The sequence below is a fragment of the Solanum dulcamara genome, chromosome 6 (assembly GCF_947179165.1).
Source record: "Solanum dulcamara chromosome 6, daSolDulc1.2, whole genome shotgun sequence".
Classification (NCBI taxonomy): Eukaryota; Viridiplantae; Streptophyta; class Magnoliopsida; order Solanales; family Solanaceae; genus Solanum; species Solanum dulcamara.
Window position 1 is genome coordinate 2,410,886 of NC_077242.1, and position 17,969 is coordinate 2,428,854.

The 17,969-nt window shown below is 35.7% G+C and overlaps 3 protein-coding genes across 3 annotated transcripts; 1 reads left to right on the plus strand and 2 right to left on the minus strand.

The window, feature by feature from the left end:
• Positions 1 to 12: 12 nt before the first annotated feature.
• On the minus strand, positions 13 to 975 carry LOC129891818 (glycine-rich protein DOT1-like). The gene has a single exon (XM_055967304.1). The coding sequence runs from the start codon at positions 973 to 975 to the stop codon at positions 13 to 15; it is 963 nt and encodes a 320-aa protein (XP_055823279.1).
• A 493-nt stretch (positions 976 to 1,468) lies between these two features.
• Positions 1,469 to 5,568, minus strand: LOC129892481 (uncharacterized). The gene is made up of 3 exons (XM_055968054.1): positions 5,411 to 5,568; positions 3,062 to 3,150; positions 1,469 to 1,954 (listed from the first exon to the last, which is right to left on the minus strand). Exons 2-3 carry the CDS (start codon positions 3,141 to 3,143, stop codon positions 1,848 to 1,850), a joined length of 189 nt encoding a protein of 62 aa, XP_055824029.1. The 5' UTR covers positions 3,144 to 3,150; positions 5,411 to 5,568; the 3' UTR covers positions 1,469 to 1,847.
• Positions 5,569 to 8,456: 2,888 nt separating this feature from the next.
• Positions 8,457 to 17,754, plus strand: LOC129892471 (putative nuclear RNA export factor SDE5). Its single transcript, XM_055968042.1, has 12 exons — positions 8,457 to 8,706; positions 9,829 to 10,464; positions 10,914 to 10,939; positions 11,833 to 11,910; positions 12,374 to 12,444; positions 12,574 to 12,824; positions 13,507 to 13,592; positions 13,730 to 13,786; positions 14,329 to 14,396; positions 14,490 to 14,596; positions 14,673 to 14,740; positions 17,342 to 17,754. Exons 2-12 carry the CDS (start codon positions 9,858 to 9,860, stop codon positions 17,474 to 17,476), a joined length of 1,554 nt encoding a protein of 517 aa, XP_055824017.1. The 5' UTR covers positions 8,457 to 8,706; positions 9,829 to 9,857; the 3' UTR covers positions 17,477 to 17,754.
• Positions 17,755 to 17,969: the final 215 nt, after the last annotated feature.

Sequence of the window (17,969 nt, forward strand, 5' to 3'; positions counted from 1 at the left end):
AACTGCTGCAAATTAGTCATATTTCTCAAAATTGGGGTACATTGTTTCCTCCCTGTTTCCATTTTCGTGATCATTAGCAGCATCCTGTTTTTCCTTGTCAATCTGCTTTGTTTTTTCAACAAAGCTGACAGAACCTGGTGGCTGCTGACATTCATATGGGCAAGGAATATATGGGACTGGTTGAGTTGGGCAATTGCATCCTCCAACAGGAGCGGTGAAAATCCCCCCTGGAACTCCTGGTTTGTTACAATTTTCACTTCCACAAGAGCCTTCTCCACCTGCGCCGCCTCCACCAGGACTTACTCCCGGGGGAATCCACTTTGGAAATCCTGATTTTTTACAATATCCACTACCACAAGCGTCACCGCCACCTCCACCACCGCCTCCTCCACCAGGACTTATTCCTGGGGGAATCCATACTGGAAATCCTGGTTTTTTGCAATTTCCTCTTTCACAAGAGCCATCGCCATTTCCTCCATCTATGCCGCCTCCGCCAGGACTTATTCCCGGGGGAATCCACTCTGGAAATCCTGATTTTTTACAATTTCCACTTTCACAAGGGTCACCGCCATCTCCTCCACCAGGACTTATTCCTGGGGGAATCCACTCTGGAGATCCTGCTTTTTTACAATTTCCACTTCCACAAGAGTCGCCGCCACCACCTCCTCCTCCTCCACCCGGAGTTATTCCGGGGGCAATCCACCATGCTGGAATTCCTGGTGGATCACAACCTCCACTTCCACAAGAACCACCGTAACCGCCGCCGCCACCACCTCCACCACCTCCTCCTCCTCCCCAACCCCAACCAAAGCCTCCACCGTCACCGACAGATGGTTTTGTCATTCCATCGGGGTTTGGGATATTTTCTGGCTTCTGGACGTCTGCGGGTTCCAGGAGGACTCTATGAGCAGAGCAAAGGATTAAACTTAAAGAAAAGAGCAATAAAATGAAGGGAATACATTTCTGAGAAGCCATTTCTGTTGATTAATCAAGTACCGAATTGTAAATAAATATTATTATTTTGCATGAAATTCAGAAAGGACGTGTCTATATTTATAGCTTACTAAATGCATGTGAGAAATTATCTTGAAAGAAGCACCCTTGGGATTGCTCGAGCATTAAGGAGTCATCAACTTTGCATGGATACAAAATCGTGCCATCAAAAAGGCTTTTAGCAAAAGCATCAAGAAATCAAGTTGGTTCAGAGTTATTTTTACTTTACACTTCCGCTCATCAACCCTTCACCTTAATCGACATGACAGGCAAGCTACCTTAATCCGTCTTCGACCTAGATATGTTACGATCTTGCCGCCTAAAACTTTGCCATAAGAGAGGGCTGTCTATTTTTTTTCCCAAGGGAAAGAAGTAGCTAATACAAAATGTCTAGAAACTTGTTCGAAAACAGAATACTGTTTTACACCCAGATATGGGAATACTTCCCAGTAATATATCACTGAAAACAGACGCGTAAATGAAAACCAGAATTCAATATATAACACTGTATTCTTCTCTTTGTTGCACAAACAAGAATTCAATATATTACTTTATGCTCCCTTCGTTGCTGCTTTCATGGGTAGCATCTCCCAATTTAATTTAGGACGTGCAGCTTCTTTTCTCTTTCATTTCTAACCAAACTTAGGCGGCGCAAATGCTTAAATTACTAGAGTCGCACATTTCCCAACTCGAATTTTTGTCCAGCAATGTCTTTTTGTTTATGAGGATTGCGAGTATTTATTACAACAGAATAGTTTCCAGAGCATGACTCAGATTGCCAAAACATAAGAAAGGCCCCAGGAAAGAAACGACACCTAATGGAAATGCATTAGCATTATCACAAGTCCATAATATCAACTTTTTTCGCTGGCATCTATACTTGATCCTGCCTCCGCCAGTGCTTCAGCCATCATTCTTGCTCTATTCTGAGTTTGTCTTTCCACAGCGACCATATAGAACCCTAAAAGCAAGATAAATATAAGGAAAAACATCAAGTATTCAAACAGATGAGATAAAATAATTTAAGCACTCAACAGAGATTCGTCACAGTAAACACACAGATATATCTAAATATTGATGTATCGTTAAACTATTCATAAACTTTCATTTGTAAAGAGAGTCATTGTGCATACTGAGAATGAAAGTAGATCATCTCAGCAATCCATACCCCAAAATGACCCATGGCACCCAGGGGCAGATCTAGGAAGGGGCGAAGGTGTTCACCCGAACATCCTCGGCAAAAAATTACACTGTATATATAAGGTATTTTTTTATTTTTAGTTTTTATATATAAATTTTGAATCACTTAAACACAAGACTAAATGTTGGCTCAGTGGTTTAGAGGGTTCAAACTTGACCTTGAGGTTACAAGTTCAAATCTCAGGCACTATAGGCGTCGCTCAAAGCCTTCTGAAATTAAAAGTACCTAAAAGTTGGCATGTGAATCAAACTCTACAAAATAGAAGTAATGATATGATCAAACTTTGATGATCCATATAAAAGGTGAAGAGTTGATCCATTCGCCCAGCGGGGTTTTGGTTCAGCATTTGTCATACTTTTCAGTTGATCAATTCTAGTTCACACAAAGATAGTTGAGAATTAGTTATTCCAAATGTAAGAAAATTTTAAAACAAAATTATAACATAGTACATCGAGGGACAAGTTTTCACTTAACTTGGAAGATCTCTATGTTTGAACTGGTAGAGATGTAGAGTTTTTTCTACCACTAATTTTTTTGAAGCTCATAGGATTTATTTTCTATAAGCTCTTTCCCTATAGAGCAAAAACCTTTAGAACTTTAACAAATACCATAAGTTGATGAACACCACTACATACAATATTTTTTGGATGAATACGGAAAGCAGTTGGCAGTCACTAGGTACTTCTAGCTTAATAAAGAGCTTTGTTGTGGAGATTTCATATGTATTACATTATTTAAGTCTTGGCAGACTACCTAATTTGTTAGATGTTGACTTTCTGCCAGTTCATTACAGGCATAAAATAACCATTTCTTGTCTGGAGAGAAAAAACTCAAGAAAAAATCAAAGAAGATTGATGGTTGGTATACCAATTGCACTTCCAATTGCACAGACCCATAAAAGCCTCCCTGACCATTTGTCAGCAACGATTCCTCTATTCCCAAATCCCATCAGCTAACTGGAGCAAAGAGAGCACATATTAGAATGTGAATTTTCTAAGTCTGGTTTAGCAAGGGAAACACAAATTAGAATGTGAATTTTTCACCAGCTCTAATTGCTTTCATATTATTCAATGTACCTGGTGTGCAACGAGACATATCATTTTCATATTTCTGTCTTGGAAATCCATGGTATACATGGTTTCACTATTTTCTTACTGTTTCAAATTGTTTCTTTCCTCACTTTCTACTGTAAAAGAGCAAACTGGAAAAACTAATTATCATTTTACCATATGGTCAAAGTTCAAATTTCTGCTTTGTAGTAAAGTCCAGTTCTGCAATCAGATCAATGATTAAAACCAAGATCTGCAGCCTTAGAAGACCCAGAGGATCATGTATTTCTAGCACAAATTGAAGAAAATGACACTATGGAGTATGGACTATAGAACGGAATTGTCATGAAAACTGCAGCAACACCCTAACAACAGAAATGTGTCTAAATTAGCTTCTATGCAGAAGATCAAAACTGATCGACTGGATGCTTCAGTTGCTCTATCAAATTGCCTAACTAACTCATTGAAATAAGACAATTGAAAATAAAAACCAACAAGTACTCAACTATTTTACAGAAAATGGCTTCGTAAAAGTACAGAATACTAGAAAAGGAAGAAGCAAACATAATTAAATGAAATCCAAACACTCACATGCGAGAGAATGACACTGTCAAGTTGTTCTTCAAGGGACCAACAGATCAGCAAAATCAATGCCATTACCAGATATTAAATAATGAATACTATTGAAAATGATTTCATCATTCGAAACCCATTAATCAAAATGAACATATTGGAAATTTAATCAATTGAAGAAGCAGATTCTCACTTTCCCCCCCTTTTCTGGGTAAAATGGTATAATATTTCATATAAGATATGAAGAACTGGAGGACATTAAAGACAATTTGTTTCAAGAAAAAAGAAGAAAAGACAGCACTAATGATGGAACGAAAAAAAGAAACTTTACCACAACAACACAACAAAGAAGAATTTTATGAGGCTTTCTCCTTTGCTCAAACATATGTATTGGAAAATCAAGGGAATTAGAAATCCAATTTCCGTCTCCTTACTTATGACATTTAGGAATGATGGAACGAAAAAAAAGAAACTTTACGACAACAACACAACAAAGATGAATTTTATGGGCCTTTCTCCTTTGCTCAAACATATGTATTGGAAAATCAAGGGGATTAGAAATCCAATTTCCGTCTCCTTTACTTCTGACATTTAGGAATGATGGAACGAAAAAAAGAAACTTTACGACAACAACACAACAAAGATGAATTTTATGGGCCTTTCTCCTTTGCTCAAACATATGTATTGGAAAATCAAGGGGATTAGAAATCCAATTTCCGTCTCCTTACTTCTGACATTTAGGAATGATGGAACGAAAAAAAGAATGGGGGGAGAAGCTAAGAGGCAAGAAATAGGAATGATGGAACCGAAAAAGGAAAAAAAACTTTACTGCAACAATACAACAAAGACGAATTTTATGGGGCTTTCTCCTTTGCTCAAGCATATGTATTGGAAAATCAAGGGGACTAGAAATCCAATTTCTGTCTCCTTACTTCTGACGTTTAGGCACTTGAGTTCGAGTTCAAGGCGTCTACAAAATTCCATCACTACTACTCTCTCTGCTGAATTGATGTAGTAAATCAAGCTAATTAATCCACCAATTGGATGACAACTCGGTTCACAACATGATAACAACAACATACCCAGTGAAATCCAATAAGTGGGGTCTGGATATCCTGATCATTTCAAAAATAATTTCCTACAGAAAAAGCTAAACATCTCAAGCTATTTCTCTTTTTATTCCTTACTCTTCTCTTTTCTCCATTTCTTCATGCCAGTGCTTAATATCTAGAGCATAAAATATGATCATTTCGCAAAAGGATATAGTAAGTAATTCATCTGTTTCATTCTGAAATGAAAATATTACAATAATTTTAATAGATAAGATAGATTTTCATATGGCAGCAATAAGACGGTGCTGTATTACACTGGGAACTACTAAAACAAATTCAGCTCGTCTATTATAGCTTGCAAGGTAACTGAGGATTTCAACACAGCTAGCTTAATCGGAAACATTTTTGCATTTTTTACACCAAGAGGCCAAAAGGAATAAGCTAATATACTTTAAAAAAATTGATACGGTGATGCATATTTTTGTGTTTCTGAGAGAGTATTCATAAGAAAAGAAACGGAAGGAGGAAGAACAGAGAATTACCAGTGAAAATGAGCTGCCGCCTGCCGCCGATTTGCCTGAAATTCAACGCTTGGATTTCGCCGGAATCGAGAGAGACAGACAGAGTAACCGGGTGGTAAATGGCAACCGGGTAAGGGTTAGGAACTTGGGCTTATGGGCACTTGCATTGGGCTCAAATTAATATATACAGAAAATTATATAAATAACTCTCGCAAAAAATAACGAGATTTTGTTATATTTCAAAATGTAATAGCACTTTAATTTCAAAACATAGCATAATATATGCATTCACGTGCATAAAATATCACGTCATAATTGAATCGCATGAACACGTTATCTAATTGTAACTCAATGTGTATATATGTGTAGTCGTATATGTATGTATAATGTGTATATATGTAGTCAGTTGTATATGTATGTATGTGTGATCAGAGCAAAAGTTAACGAATATGTGATCAATATATGTATATAAATGTTTTGGAATGTTTTCAAAGTAATACTATAAAGTGTAATATGTGGGTTGAGATTGATAGTTCAAATATTTTTTCTTTACTAAATAGGGATGATTTGTACAAAATAAATACTTTTGTGTCAATGTTTAGAATTTTTTTCCTCGCTTTTGATATTTGTGCATCAATTTAATGAAATTAGTCTTGACTAAAAATATTCTTAAGTTATGCAACACATGACAAATTAATAAGATACCTTACAAATTCTATCAAGTTGACACAATTTCAAGTTCTCATAATACCACTCTTTTATAATTTCAAAGCTACAAAAAGAAAAAAAATACATTTTAACATAGTAAATACAATTCATGAAAAAATAATGGGATGGCTCACAATTATACACGATTATTGTGATTTTAAGTTTTTACTCATGATATATCCCCTTTACGATTTCAAAGCAATAGGAAGAAAATATATATTTCAAAATAATGGCATGCAAGTCATAACAATTAAGTAAGACTTTGTGTAATATTCAGCCCAATCATTTTGCTGAAAACTCACAATTTTATTGTGCTCATTCAATTATTCATAAAATTCCGTCGAATTGTCATATTATTTGTATTTGACCTATCTTATTAAATTATTTATAAATCCTACTAAATTAGCATGATTTTTATGTGTGGTTCATAAGACCTTTTTCGAATATGCAATTTTAATTTTGATTAAACCAACCAGATTTGCCTCAAACGATATCAATTTCAAAACAAAGGCCTATAAATAATAATACAAGTGATCATCGATCAATTATTTAGACATAAAACATCAAATCAAGAAGTCCACTTTTTTCTTCTTGGATACTTTCTAAGGATCAAGAAAATATGAGATCATAATAATGTATATATTCGCAGAAAAATAAAATTACGAGATTATATCTTTCGATTCCTTTGAAAATATTGTCGGATATATATAATGATATTTTAAAAAAAATTATTAAATCAGTGCTTGAACTAAACATCTATAATTAACACTTAAATGATTTAACAAATAATTAACTATTAACGTCAAATATCCACCCTCTCAAGCTTTCAAAATTCAATAACTATGATGTTCTTGGTAAAGCAAAGAGCTAGAGAAGAAACGTAAGAACAAAAGAGTAAGAATATCAATTATAATTGTTATGCATTGTAGAGCTAAGAATCAATTAGCCTAGAGTTAGTTACTGAGTGTGTTACTCCACAGTAGAAGTAAGAAGTTAGTTAGAGATTCTGTTACAATGTTGGTTACAAACTAACTATGATTAAGTTAAGCTAATCATTCTAGTCTACTATAAGTAGTATAGAGCAGATAGTTTGTACTCATTCAAAAAGATGATTTCTTCAATACAACTTACAATTTCTCTCTAATTCTAGCGGTAAGTTCTTCATCTTAGCTGAACTCAACAATAATGTACTCAAAATCAAAAATGCTTATTTTGCAATATATAAAAAATGGGAGCAAAAGAGAGCACCTTAGGGGAAACACCATATAATTTTTGTAATTGTTACAAATAATGTAGTCAAGTGGATGCCCATGTGGTGGCCAATCCACTGTAGCAAATTCTCTTGCCCAAGTAAATGAAATACTTTTTTTTTTTTTTTTAGGGGAAACACCATATAATTTCTATAATTGTTACAAATAATGTAAAGTGGATGCCCATGTGGTGGCCAATCCACTGAAGCAAATTCTCTTGCCCAAGTAAATGAAATACTTTTTGTTTTTTTGCTTATGAAGTAAATGAAATACACTCTCAAAGAATTACTATTCTTATTACTACTTTATGTTTTTCTCTTTCTTTCTCTTTCCATTTGATTTTAGTTTTATCTTTATTTTATAGCACTAATAAAATAGTTCAATATTTCAATTAATCAAAATATCGATACTTCAAAACCTAAAAGCGAACTAAGAATCAAACTTTTAAAGATCAAACTGAAAACTCATAAAAAATAATAATTAGAAAATCGAAATCAATCTAATATCTTTGGCTATTTTGTGACCATTTTCTAAAACTAATTAATTTTCCTTTTATTAATTTTATAATTTGGTATCCAAAATCCACTAGCGGATTCTCTTGAGTTGTTCATTCGAAAAAAATCGAATTATGAGTATTTCACTACTCATCCCTAAAATTGTGCCGAAGTGCACAAATAACAGATTTTAGAATTATAATTTAAGTTATACATTGTAGTACATACCATTTTTCAAATAACTTCACACATATAGTATCTAAAAAATCATACGTCTGAACTTTTGCATTTTCTCTTAATACATATTTATAAAGTAATTTCCAAGTGAATATACATATCAAAAAAAAATTAAAAATTAAATAATACCAGTGTCCAAATAAAATATCTTTCAATTTTTTAATAAAAATTACACTCGATAAAATTAAATATTTTTTAATAACTATAAAAAATTGTGATAAAATAATAACTATTCATCCATGCTTAATTAAAAATATTAGATTAAATTCTAGATATAAAATCACATTTAATATGAAAAACTCTACCTCAAAACAAAATTTTCTGATATAAAATCGAATTAGTCGGAACCAAAGCAAAACTAATTAAAATTCCATAAAACATACCAAACGCACTTTGAGAATCTCCTGTCCTTACGCTTTCGGCATGACTCGATTCATCAAATAATTAGAAAAGCAACTTTTTTATTTCTCTCTTCACTCTTCTTCTTTCTCCCTCCTTCCTTTTCCGAGAAGCTGGAGGTTGAGTCTGAAGAGTGAACAAAACCTTGGGCGGATAAGGAGAACCGAGAATCGCACTTGATTGGAGCTACTTCGTTTGGTCTGTCTGTATCATCGGCTTCAAGTTTGTAGTAATATTCCTTTTCTCTTTCTGTTCAATGATCAATCATGCCGTTTTTGTTTTCGTTGGCTGAAAGATTCAATCGATTTATATCATCGCATACACTCCAGGAGTAACTCCGTAATTCATATTAACCGAATTGCATTTTGCATTGTTTAGCATTTGTATGAGCGTGAATTTTATTTTGCACGAAGAGTAAATTGGTTGCTTTTTGATGAGTTTTTTTTGTTTAAAATTCAAGCTGAGAATGGTCATCTGGATGTTATCTTCGTCGATTGATTTTGTTTTTGTTTTTGTGTGGATGAATGTGTGAGTACATTGCCGTGTCAGTTGGAAAACTTTGTTGTGGAAAGTGATGGAATGAAATGCCTCCTTTTAATTTGTGTCCTAGACGGTTAATATTGAGGAGATAGTATCACTTCCTTACATGAATATTGTCCAGCAGTTCCACTCTTAGATCGCACGGCTTTCCTTTTTCATTCATAGGAATAGACTCAGTAATAGTGTGTCAGCTTTTTTTCAGGGGGGATAGTTGTATGCTTAATGTAATCTTTCATTAATTTGAGGAAGAATATCAAATTTCTTGAAAGTTGAAACATCAGACTTGGAATATGCCTTTTTGCGGTTTTCTTCGGAAGTTGAAAATTTAGACTTGTAATGTGCTTTTGTGCTGCATCTGAATAGATCTAAAATTCGGCATTCCTATAGAGATTTTTTGCTGTGGATGATACGGGAAGTGAATTAGTTTGTAGCAGTTGCAAATCATTTGTTCAGACCAAAGGATTTTACTTACATACGCCTATGGCTATGTAATGACACTGTGTAGACTAGTATTGCTTTGATCGCTTCTGTTAGTTAGATCTAAACAACCAGTAAGTAGCATTTCTTCATTTTCCTTATCAAAAAGTAGTATTGCTTATTTTTACTATTATTACTTAGTTGCTTTTCTCCTGTCACAATTATTGGTTCTCTGTACGTACTGTTATCCGTCAAATGTTGGATTCTCGTGTTATGCCATTCAATCTCTGCCATTTTCCTTTACTTTGTGGTTTCTGTTACTCTACAATATGTGACAAAACCTTTGATTAATAAGTGATGTTCTCAATGTAGTTGCTTCTTTACTTCTTATCAGCGGTTCTTATTTCATCTTATGCTGGAAGGATGAAGATGGAAGTATCTCCTTCAACACTCTTGTCTACTGATGATGATTGCAAGAACCTGAAGCGGTTGCTTGATGTCTTTGGATCTGTTGTCTCTCTCGATGACATTGCTGCAGCTTATTGTCAAGCAGATCGGGATCCAATTATTGCTGGTGATATACTTGGAGGTCAGCAACCTAGCAGTTCTGGAACTACTACCTCTGAGTCAGAAGAAAAAATAAAGGACTCTTTGGCACTGACTTCTGAATTTGAGGAAGTAGGGGACTCTGTGATAACGACTTCTGAATCTGTATCTGAGATTGATGGCAAGAGAGCTGGGCCCAGTTCATCAAAGCAAAAAAAGTTATCAGTGTCTATGGGGACTGTCTCAAGCATGATCCCAAAAGACTATGTGACAAATAGGCCACTAATTACAGAAACTTCTACTAGAATCAAGCCACTTAAATTAAACGCTGATGATTTTTTTACCCCAGAGCTAAGGGATGAGAAATCTCCATTAGGCACTGCAGCTATGAGTGAAACCCTGCCCAGCAGTGTAGAGGAGTTCCTCTTCAAAATGCTTGGAAGTGGATTCTCTCTTGACAAGAGTGTAATTGGAGATGTTGTGGGTGAGCACTTTACTTATGCCTATCCTAAGTGTGCGTAAGATTACTTGAGAAGTAGTGTTGACACGTGGAGTAATGCTAATGTATACTTTCAATGACCTGAAATTGTGTCATTTCTGTCTTTACTTCTTTTTGTTGATCTTCTAATGAAACCTGCAAAAGTTGGTGAAATGCTTCTTTATAGTCTGTTTTGAGACTTGATTTTGTTAAGTAGAATGCAACTTGAGGATGGTCCATGTGTCCAGGTTGTGCTCAATATCATTACCACCCTTCTGGAAAAGAGTATTCATCTGCTTTATTGGTTGTCTGAGATATCTTCAAGTTCTGTTCCTTTTTTTCTTCCTTATAACTGCATCGTAATTCCTATGAGCTTATAACTGCATCCTAATTCCTAGGAGCTATCACAGCTTTTGGACAATCACATTGCTAATCTGGTGTTGTTGGATTTGCAGGTCAATGCGGCTATGATCTGAACAAGGTTAGTGATATCAATTCAATCACTTCATATTCTTTATATCTGTATTTTGAGGCATCAAATGCTAACATTATATTTGGCTCAATTTTATGTTTACATTCAGCATATGCATGTTAGCACTTAACTCTGTATGCTGTTACTCAGTAATTGGCACCACATTGTGATAGAAATAAGTGCTAAGCATACATGTGAAAGTTGCTCTTCTAAGTACTTGCAGGTACCATCTAGCCTGCCTATTCTCCCACTCCCTTTTATTATTACCTGTAAAATCTGGAAAGTAAGTCCTGTGTTTGGTTTGATTTGTGTCCAAACTGTGATCGGCTATGCGCTTTTCTAGGTCCTCCTCAAAGTTAATCCCGTTGCTGGTTTGGATTTTGTGGCCAAACTTTAAGCAGTTTTGATGTATGTGGTATGAAGTCCTTGATTAATTAGAGAATAAATTATGCTCCTTCTACTTATCTAAATAGCTATTAAACCTCTATCATGGTTAAAGTAATTACCTCATGTACCTGAAATTAGCTTGTGGATTTAGGAACCAATGAATGAATTTCTTGCTAACTATGGTTTAATTTCCTGGTGAGAAACCACAATGCATGTGTGGAATTATACATACTTGCAGGAAGGATGAGGCCAGCTTGTTGCTAGACTTGCAGAAGCTTAGTTCTCATGCTAAGCAGACAAGACAATGCTTGGCTATTGTTGTTTGAGCTTCTGATTCCGAATATATCAGCCTGACAATAGCTTTTTAGTTCCTGCTTGGATGCTTCTATCTTTTCGTCATTCCCTGATTTTTTGAAATTTTGCATGCATACTAGACATGGATTGGTTTACTTCTCTTTACATATCGCTAACCTTGGATTTTTCCTGTATGACACCCCCTTCCCTTTAATATGCAGAGTATGGATAAGCTGCTAGATATTTCAGCATCAACTTTGGGAAAGAGTGATGATATTATAAATATAGGTGTCAAGAAAGTAAGTTTTCTTGTATGTCACTTGGTGTTGCTCACGCCTGCTGTAAAATTAGATGCAGATAATCCCACTTACAAGTGACAGTTATTTAGTGATAATGATCTTAGTGAGGTAAATGAGATTTCTTTTTCACAATAAAATTCTAGGAAAGGATAGTGTCTTGTCTTTCTCTTCCATTCTCCTTTTCCTCCCCCTTAGCCCATTTTACAGCACTCACACGCTTAATAATAAGTGCACAACACTTTTGTGCCAGATCAGCATAAGGTGTTTAATAGATATACTTCAACTGAAACTAGGCTCGGTTGAAGTGGCTAAGTGGAATATCTAGACTAGTTTAGGGGGTATCTATGTATTACGCCTATCTTTAATGATAATTCTCTATTAGTTCCATATGCAATTAAAAATTGTTTAAATCACATAAAATTATTTCCATACTTACTATGCTTTCTCTGACTTAATGCAACAGTCTGTGGAGAGTCCAGATTTTGCATCAGTTGCATCGCAAGAGACACCTTCAATGTCAGATCCAGCCATCCGGTACTTTGTCCTCCAGAAACTATAATTTTAGTGTCCAGGAAGAACACTTTTTTTTTGTTAAATAGATTTCGTAGATTTTCAAGGTGGTGTTATGCATTGACGGTCATTCTTCTATTTTTACTGATGCAGTTCAAAAGCAAATAATAAGACTAAAAATGGGCTCAACTTATCTAAGAAGGAGCAGGAAAGGTATGAGATTCAAAAGGAAGTTCTGCAGGCATTGTTTGATGTACCTGGAAGATATGATGATGTGGATGAAGTGATTCGTCCGATGAGGGAAGTTGGGGAGTCTAGTCGATTAAGTCACGTTGTAGAGAAACCATTACAGGAGACTTTAGAACGCCAGATTCTTATCAGGACACCACAGAGTGATGCAAAAAGTAAGCAGCACTTATCTGCTTATTACTTGTGTTGGACAGATGCAAAAAGTGTTTATGGTAACATTTTGCTTTTTTTAAGATTCCATATCTTCTTTATAATTGCCTTTTTAAAAAAAATTGATTTTGTGCTTTTCTATGGCAAAATTTCTTTTTTCAGTTGAATCTGCCACTGGTAAGCTATAAACTGGAGAGCTTTTTTTTTCTTTTTCTTTTCTTAATCGCATAAGTTCTATATGTTGGAGCAAGTAAGAAGTAGAAAAATGCTCTTTCTCTTCATGGTTCGTCTTTTTCTTGAGGTACCTTGAGCTTTATTCCATGCAAGTGAAATTACCATTTAACTTAACTGGACCAATAAAGACATCCATTCATATCGAATCATATGGATGTCGCCGTGGAACAAGTGCAAGTATATTCCTGTCTCAGGTATACACTTACAAAATTCCCTTGGCAACACAGACTTAAACCTCAAAGTAACCTATTCATACACTGAAAAGATACTAGAATATTACATGTACTGGTGAAATCATACCCAGTGTCAATCCCACAAGTGAGGTCTGGGAATGATAGGACGTATGCCAATATTTAATTTTCTCATGGATATTCGTAGCTATCCAGTACTCCTTTAGGATAGCTATTTTGCTTCATTTTCTCATGTAAACACCTCTTGAATTTCAATTATTAGATGGTGAGGAGAATGAAGAAAGGTACGAAGTTCTTCGGAAAGCTGTAAAGGAATACTGGATTACAATGAAAGAGTACTATAATGCAGTGAGTCATGGAAACCCCTCTTCTACTGTTTCATGATCTGAATACCATTAAGATGCTTCATTCTGTGTTGAGCGAGAAGAATAAAAGTTTAGTATGTTAAATCATGACTGGTATTACAAACTTAAATTGTTTTCCAGGCTTCTGAAGCATTTTCCAAAGGAGATCATGATAAGGCACACAAATTCCTGGAAGAGGTGGGGTGTTTGTTCCTTTATGTAGAGTCTCCTTCACTGTTTATATTTGAAAATATTAGTGAAAAAAAATAACTGGCCTCTCTAGTCTCTATGAGATGTTCTACTGATTGGTATCGGCTGAGTGGGTGGTGTGCAGTTACCATCTTAGCTCTGTTAAGTGGTCAGAGTCTGAGCATTTTGTCATCTTCCTTCAAACTATCCAAATATTTACTTGCTTCTTGCTTTAGAACTATCAAGGGAGGTTTTAGCTTCAAGTTAGCCTACAAATACTGTGAAAAGCAAAGTAACGTGAGCTTCAGGTTCAAGTTCTTAATATTCATCGACATCTTTCACTTCTAGCACAATGGAAGAGAAAATACTCATAACATCACCTATCAAGGGAAAAAGAAGAAAAAAAGCTCTAAAATCATGCTGGATACAATGTCCAATCTGTGCAAACTGTTATCTTCCTAAAAGTTGACCTTGCCTTGGCTGATCCACTTGTTTAGATTTTCATTATGGTGGTGTGCTGGCATTTTACTCATAATCTTCTCACGAAACAGGGACAATTTTACATGACGAAGGCGCAAGAGACTGATGAACAATCCTCTCAAAAGCTTCTTGAAACCAGGTTAGTCAGAGAACCAGCTTCCTTTTTCTTTTCTTTCACTACTCATGTATGTTGCTTACAGGGCTTGTATTTACCCCAATACTCCAACCTTAGTTGCAGTTCCAACAAAGAAATTGTGACAATCGACCTTCATGATTTGGAGCCAAAGGACGCAGTGCGCTTACTCAAACTTCAGTTGACTTCTCTTTGTGGTTTCTCGTGTAGGTTATTGTCATTACAGGCCTTCATCAATTGTTTTTATATAATAAATGACATTGATAGCTTTTCTTCTATCAGCTATTCAATATCTCAAAATCTTAGTTGGGATCACTGCCGAAGAAGCCAAAGGTCCCCGGAAGCGTCTGGTATGAATTGTTTTTTTTTTTTTTTTTTGGTGCTGATATGTTCGAATAATTTGGTCTACCTGCTGCTGTTTTTCTCACGGGTATATGTTATTGGTAATTGGAAAATTGTACTTAAATAAATGGGTTTCTCAGGATCTACAATTTTTTTTTGAAACACTGTAAATATTACCGTTGACAACCCAAATCAGCATAGAATACAAGCCTAAGAGTCTAGTACATGTATATTCTCTGTTTAAGCCCCCTAGATCTATCCAACTTCTTCTGTATATAAGGTAGACTTAATCTATCTATTAGCTCCTTCTTGATCTGTGTAATTGCTCTCTCTATATGTACAGTTTGTCCCTTGAACAGTTTCCAATTCTGGGCCCTCCAAGTATAATAAACCATTGCCCCTCACACAGCAGCTACTATCTTCTTCTGGATTAACTTCCAATGCTTCCTTCTAATGGTTATCAGCACTTGCTTCACATTGCCAGTCTGAACAGTGATGCCAATCCACTGTACCATTGTCTCCGTTACATTTTTAAACCAGTCACACTCTACAAACAGATGCTGAGATGTCTCCATATCAGCAGATCCACAGAGACAGCAGCGCAGGTCATCCACCTGAATGTTTAGCTGAAGAAGTCTCCTTTTCTGCTAGCCAAACAATAAACCTATGGTTTGGTTGTGCAACATTGTTCCATATCAGTTATGTAGTGTCTATTTTCCTTTGTTCCCCTACAATGGCCATGTAGTTTCTAGAGATTGAGTACCTTCCTCCAGGTGTAAGATTATATCTCCCCCGAGTATACCAAGTCTTCATGCCCTCCTTCAAAGAGTTGAGTTTTTTCTAATACCAACTGCAGTCCTGTGGGTACTTATGATCCCAAATTGTGGAATCATCCTTCATATAGATACCATGCACCCATTTCACCCATAGTGAGTCCTTATCCATTACCAATAGCCACGACAGTTTCCCTACTGATGCAAGATTCCAGATTCTGCAGCCCTTGATATTCAAGCCTCCATTACCCTTAAGCTACACAAAAACTGTATCCCAAGCTACAAGGCTCACTTTCCTCTTTTCTTTCTTACCCCCACAGGGACATCCTACATCTTCTATCAACCTCTTTCAACACACTCTGGGGCAGTATAAACACCGTACCCCAGAAGTTATGAATGGAGAGCAACACAGCAACAATCACTTGTAATCTTCCAGCATAGGACAATTGCTTAGAATACCCTGTACTAATGTTATCTGATATCTTATCAATCAGTGTGTGGCAGGATCCACAAATTACTTTTGAAGAAAATGGTTGTCTTTTATTCTTCCCGCCTCTGCCATGTCATACATGGTATGACACCTTGTAACAATCTAGATGGTTCAGAAACTTTAGCCTTGGAAGTCTAGAGAATTCATTCTAGATTGGTAACTCTAGAAGATAATAGACCTTAAATCTAACATATGGGAGGTTTAAGTGCAATTAAGCTGTATGCCAGTTCATCTTTTCACCTTCAAAATATGGAAGTGGAAATTCCATCTACATCTTTCATAAATGTAAAACCACAATGTTCTGACGTCGAAACACTGCTCAATGGACAGTATTTAACTATACAGTCGAGCACCTTCTAGTACTCTACTAGCGGTGTCAATGTAAGTTTATGGTCCTTGTAACCAATCATAGTATAAGCTAGGAAAATTAATGTGATATCCAAATTGTTTCTTCCTTGTAGGAAATAAATACTACTACAGCAACAATAACATACCCAGTGAAATCCCACAAGTGGGGTCTAGGGAGGGTATGATGTATGCAGACCTTACCACTACCTCATGGAGATAGAGAGGTTATTTCCGAAAGACTCTCGGCTCAAAAGTCACAGCCCCAAGTAAGAGAGAAAAACAATATATCTGAATAATGGCAAAAAATTAAAAAAAGAAGAAGAAGAAGAAGAAGAAAAGATACAGATTTTATAAGACAAGAACAATAAGGCTAAATACTGAGTACAGTAATAGTAGCATAATAGATAAAGGAAATAGTATCTCTATGGGCCACATTGGTTCACTAAGTTCACCAACAGTAGCTGATGGGTTGAAAACAATCTCTGCACCATTTAACCCAAAAGCTAACCAGTTCAGAGGATGGTGCCTTCCATACCATATATTAACTTCAATCTTTCCATATGCTGTCTCAAACACAGGATGGCCAGTGTTCCCTTCCATATAATATGTACTCTCGTTGAAGTCCTCAACTCTAGGTATATGATTCTTCCGATGTTTCCCTATTATGTTATATGATATAAATCTATTTCAAAATGTACATATAAGAAACGACTGTGGTTTAGAGAATGTTATAGTGTTGACTCTTCTCATTTTCATTATTTTGATCAGGAATATTCTATGTATAGGACTTTGGATAAGTTAGGGTTGAGACTTATCCCATACTGTAGGATTAAAAGAAATTTTCTCTATGAACTTATTTGATCTCCGTTGTTTCATATCCCAGAAAGTATGTCCGAATAAATATTTTTTCTCTATTCTATGTTTATTACATCTCATTTCATTAGCTACTTGAATCAACGCTGGACAAACAGAAGTATGAGACATATATTTGAAAACAGGTACTTAAATTTTTGGAGAGGGCTTCCATAGCGTGGACGGAGGAAGAAAATGGCACAGTGCTTGTGATAAGAGCGGATGTGATAGATCCGAGGAAAATGACTTTTGCTAAAAAATCAACTGCCAGAGTCCGATAGATATATATCACTGAACAGATAATTGATTCAAGCGTGAACTCTGTATCAACTTGGATCTTGTGAAATGCTTCTGCATTTTTCACGCCCACAAGAAACAACCTTGGCTTTTGTCTCTTTTTGCTGCCAAAAAGACTTATGTTTGATCCTTTAATTTTCCTCTTAATTCTCAAGTCGGTGAACAAATTTTGTTTAGGCACCGATTTACTTGGTAAAGACTAATACTTTTGCAAATTGATTTCAGAAGTACCGTAGATTAACCATGCATTTGCTTTGACTTACCTATGCCTATTGCTTTTTGTTTCGAGCTTAGAATATACTCTGCATATAGTTGCGCCCCATGATAGTTTGCAACTTGTGTTAGAGTGGGTTACAGTCCCCACATTGGTTTGAGAATGGATTGATGGTTTGCTTATATTGACTTGAGCAATCCTCCCACTAGCTAGCTTTTGGGGTTGAATAGGCCAAGTGTCATATCTTTACACCTTGCAAGTAA

Excerpts from the sequence above, each read along its gene's own strand:
- LOC129891818 (XM_055967304.1), bottom strand. The coding sequence starts at position 975 with ATGGCTTCTCAGAAATGTATTCCCTTCATTTTATTGCTCTTTTCTTTA.
- LOC129892481 (XM_055968054.1), bottom strand. The coding sequence starts at position 3,143 with ATGGGATTTGGGAATAGAGGAATCGTTGCTGACAAATGGTCAGGGAGG. Across the intron at positions 1,955-3,061 it reads TGCAATTGGAAGTGCAATTG|GGTTCTATATGGTCGCTGTG; the intron begins GTATACCAACCA and ends TCTTGCTTTTAG.
- LOC129892471 (XM_055968042.1), top strand. The coding sequence starts at position 9,858 with ATGAAGATGGAAGTATCTCCTTCAACACTCTTGTCTACTGATGATGAT. Across the intron at positions 13,787-14,328 it reads CACACAAATTCCTGGAAGAG|GGACAATTTTACATGACGAA; the intron begins GTGGGGTGTTTG and ends CTCACGAAACAG. Across the intron at positions 14,397-14,489 it reads CAAAAGCTTCTTGAAACCAG|TTGCAGTTCCAACAAAGAAA; the intron begins GTTAGTCAGAGA and ends CTCCAACCTTAG.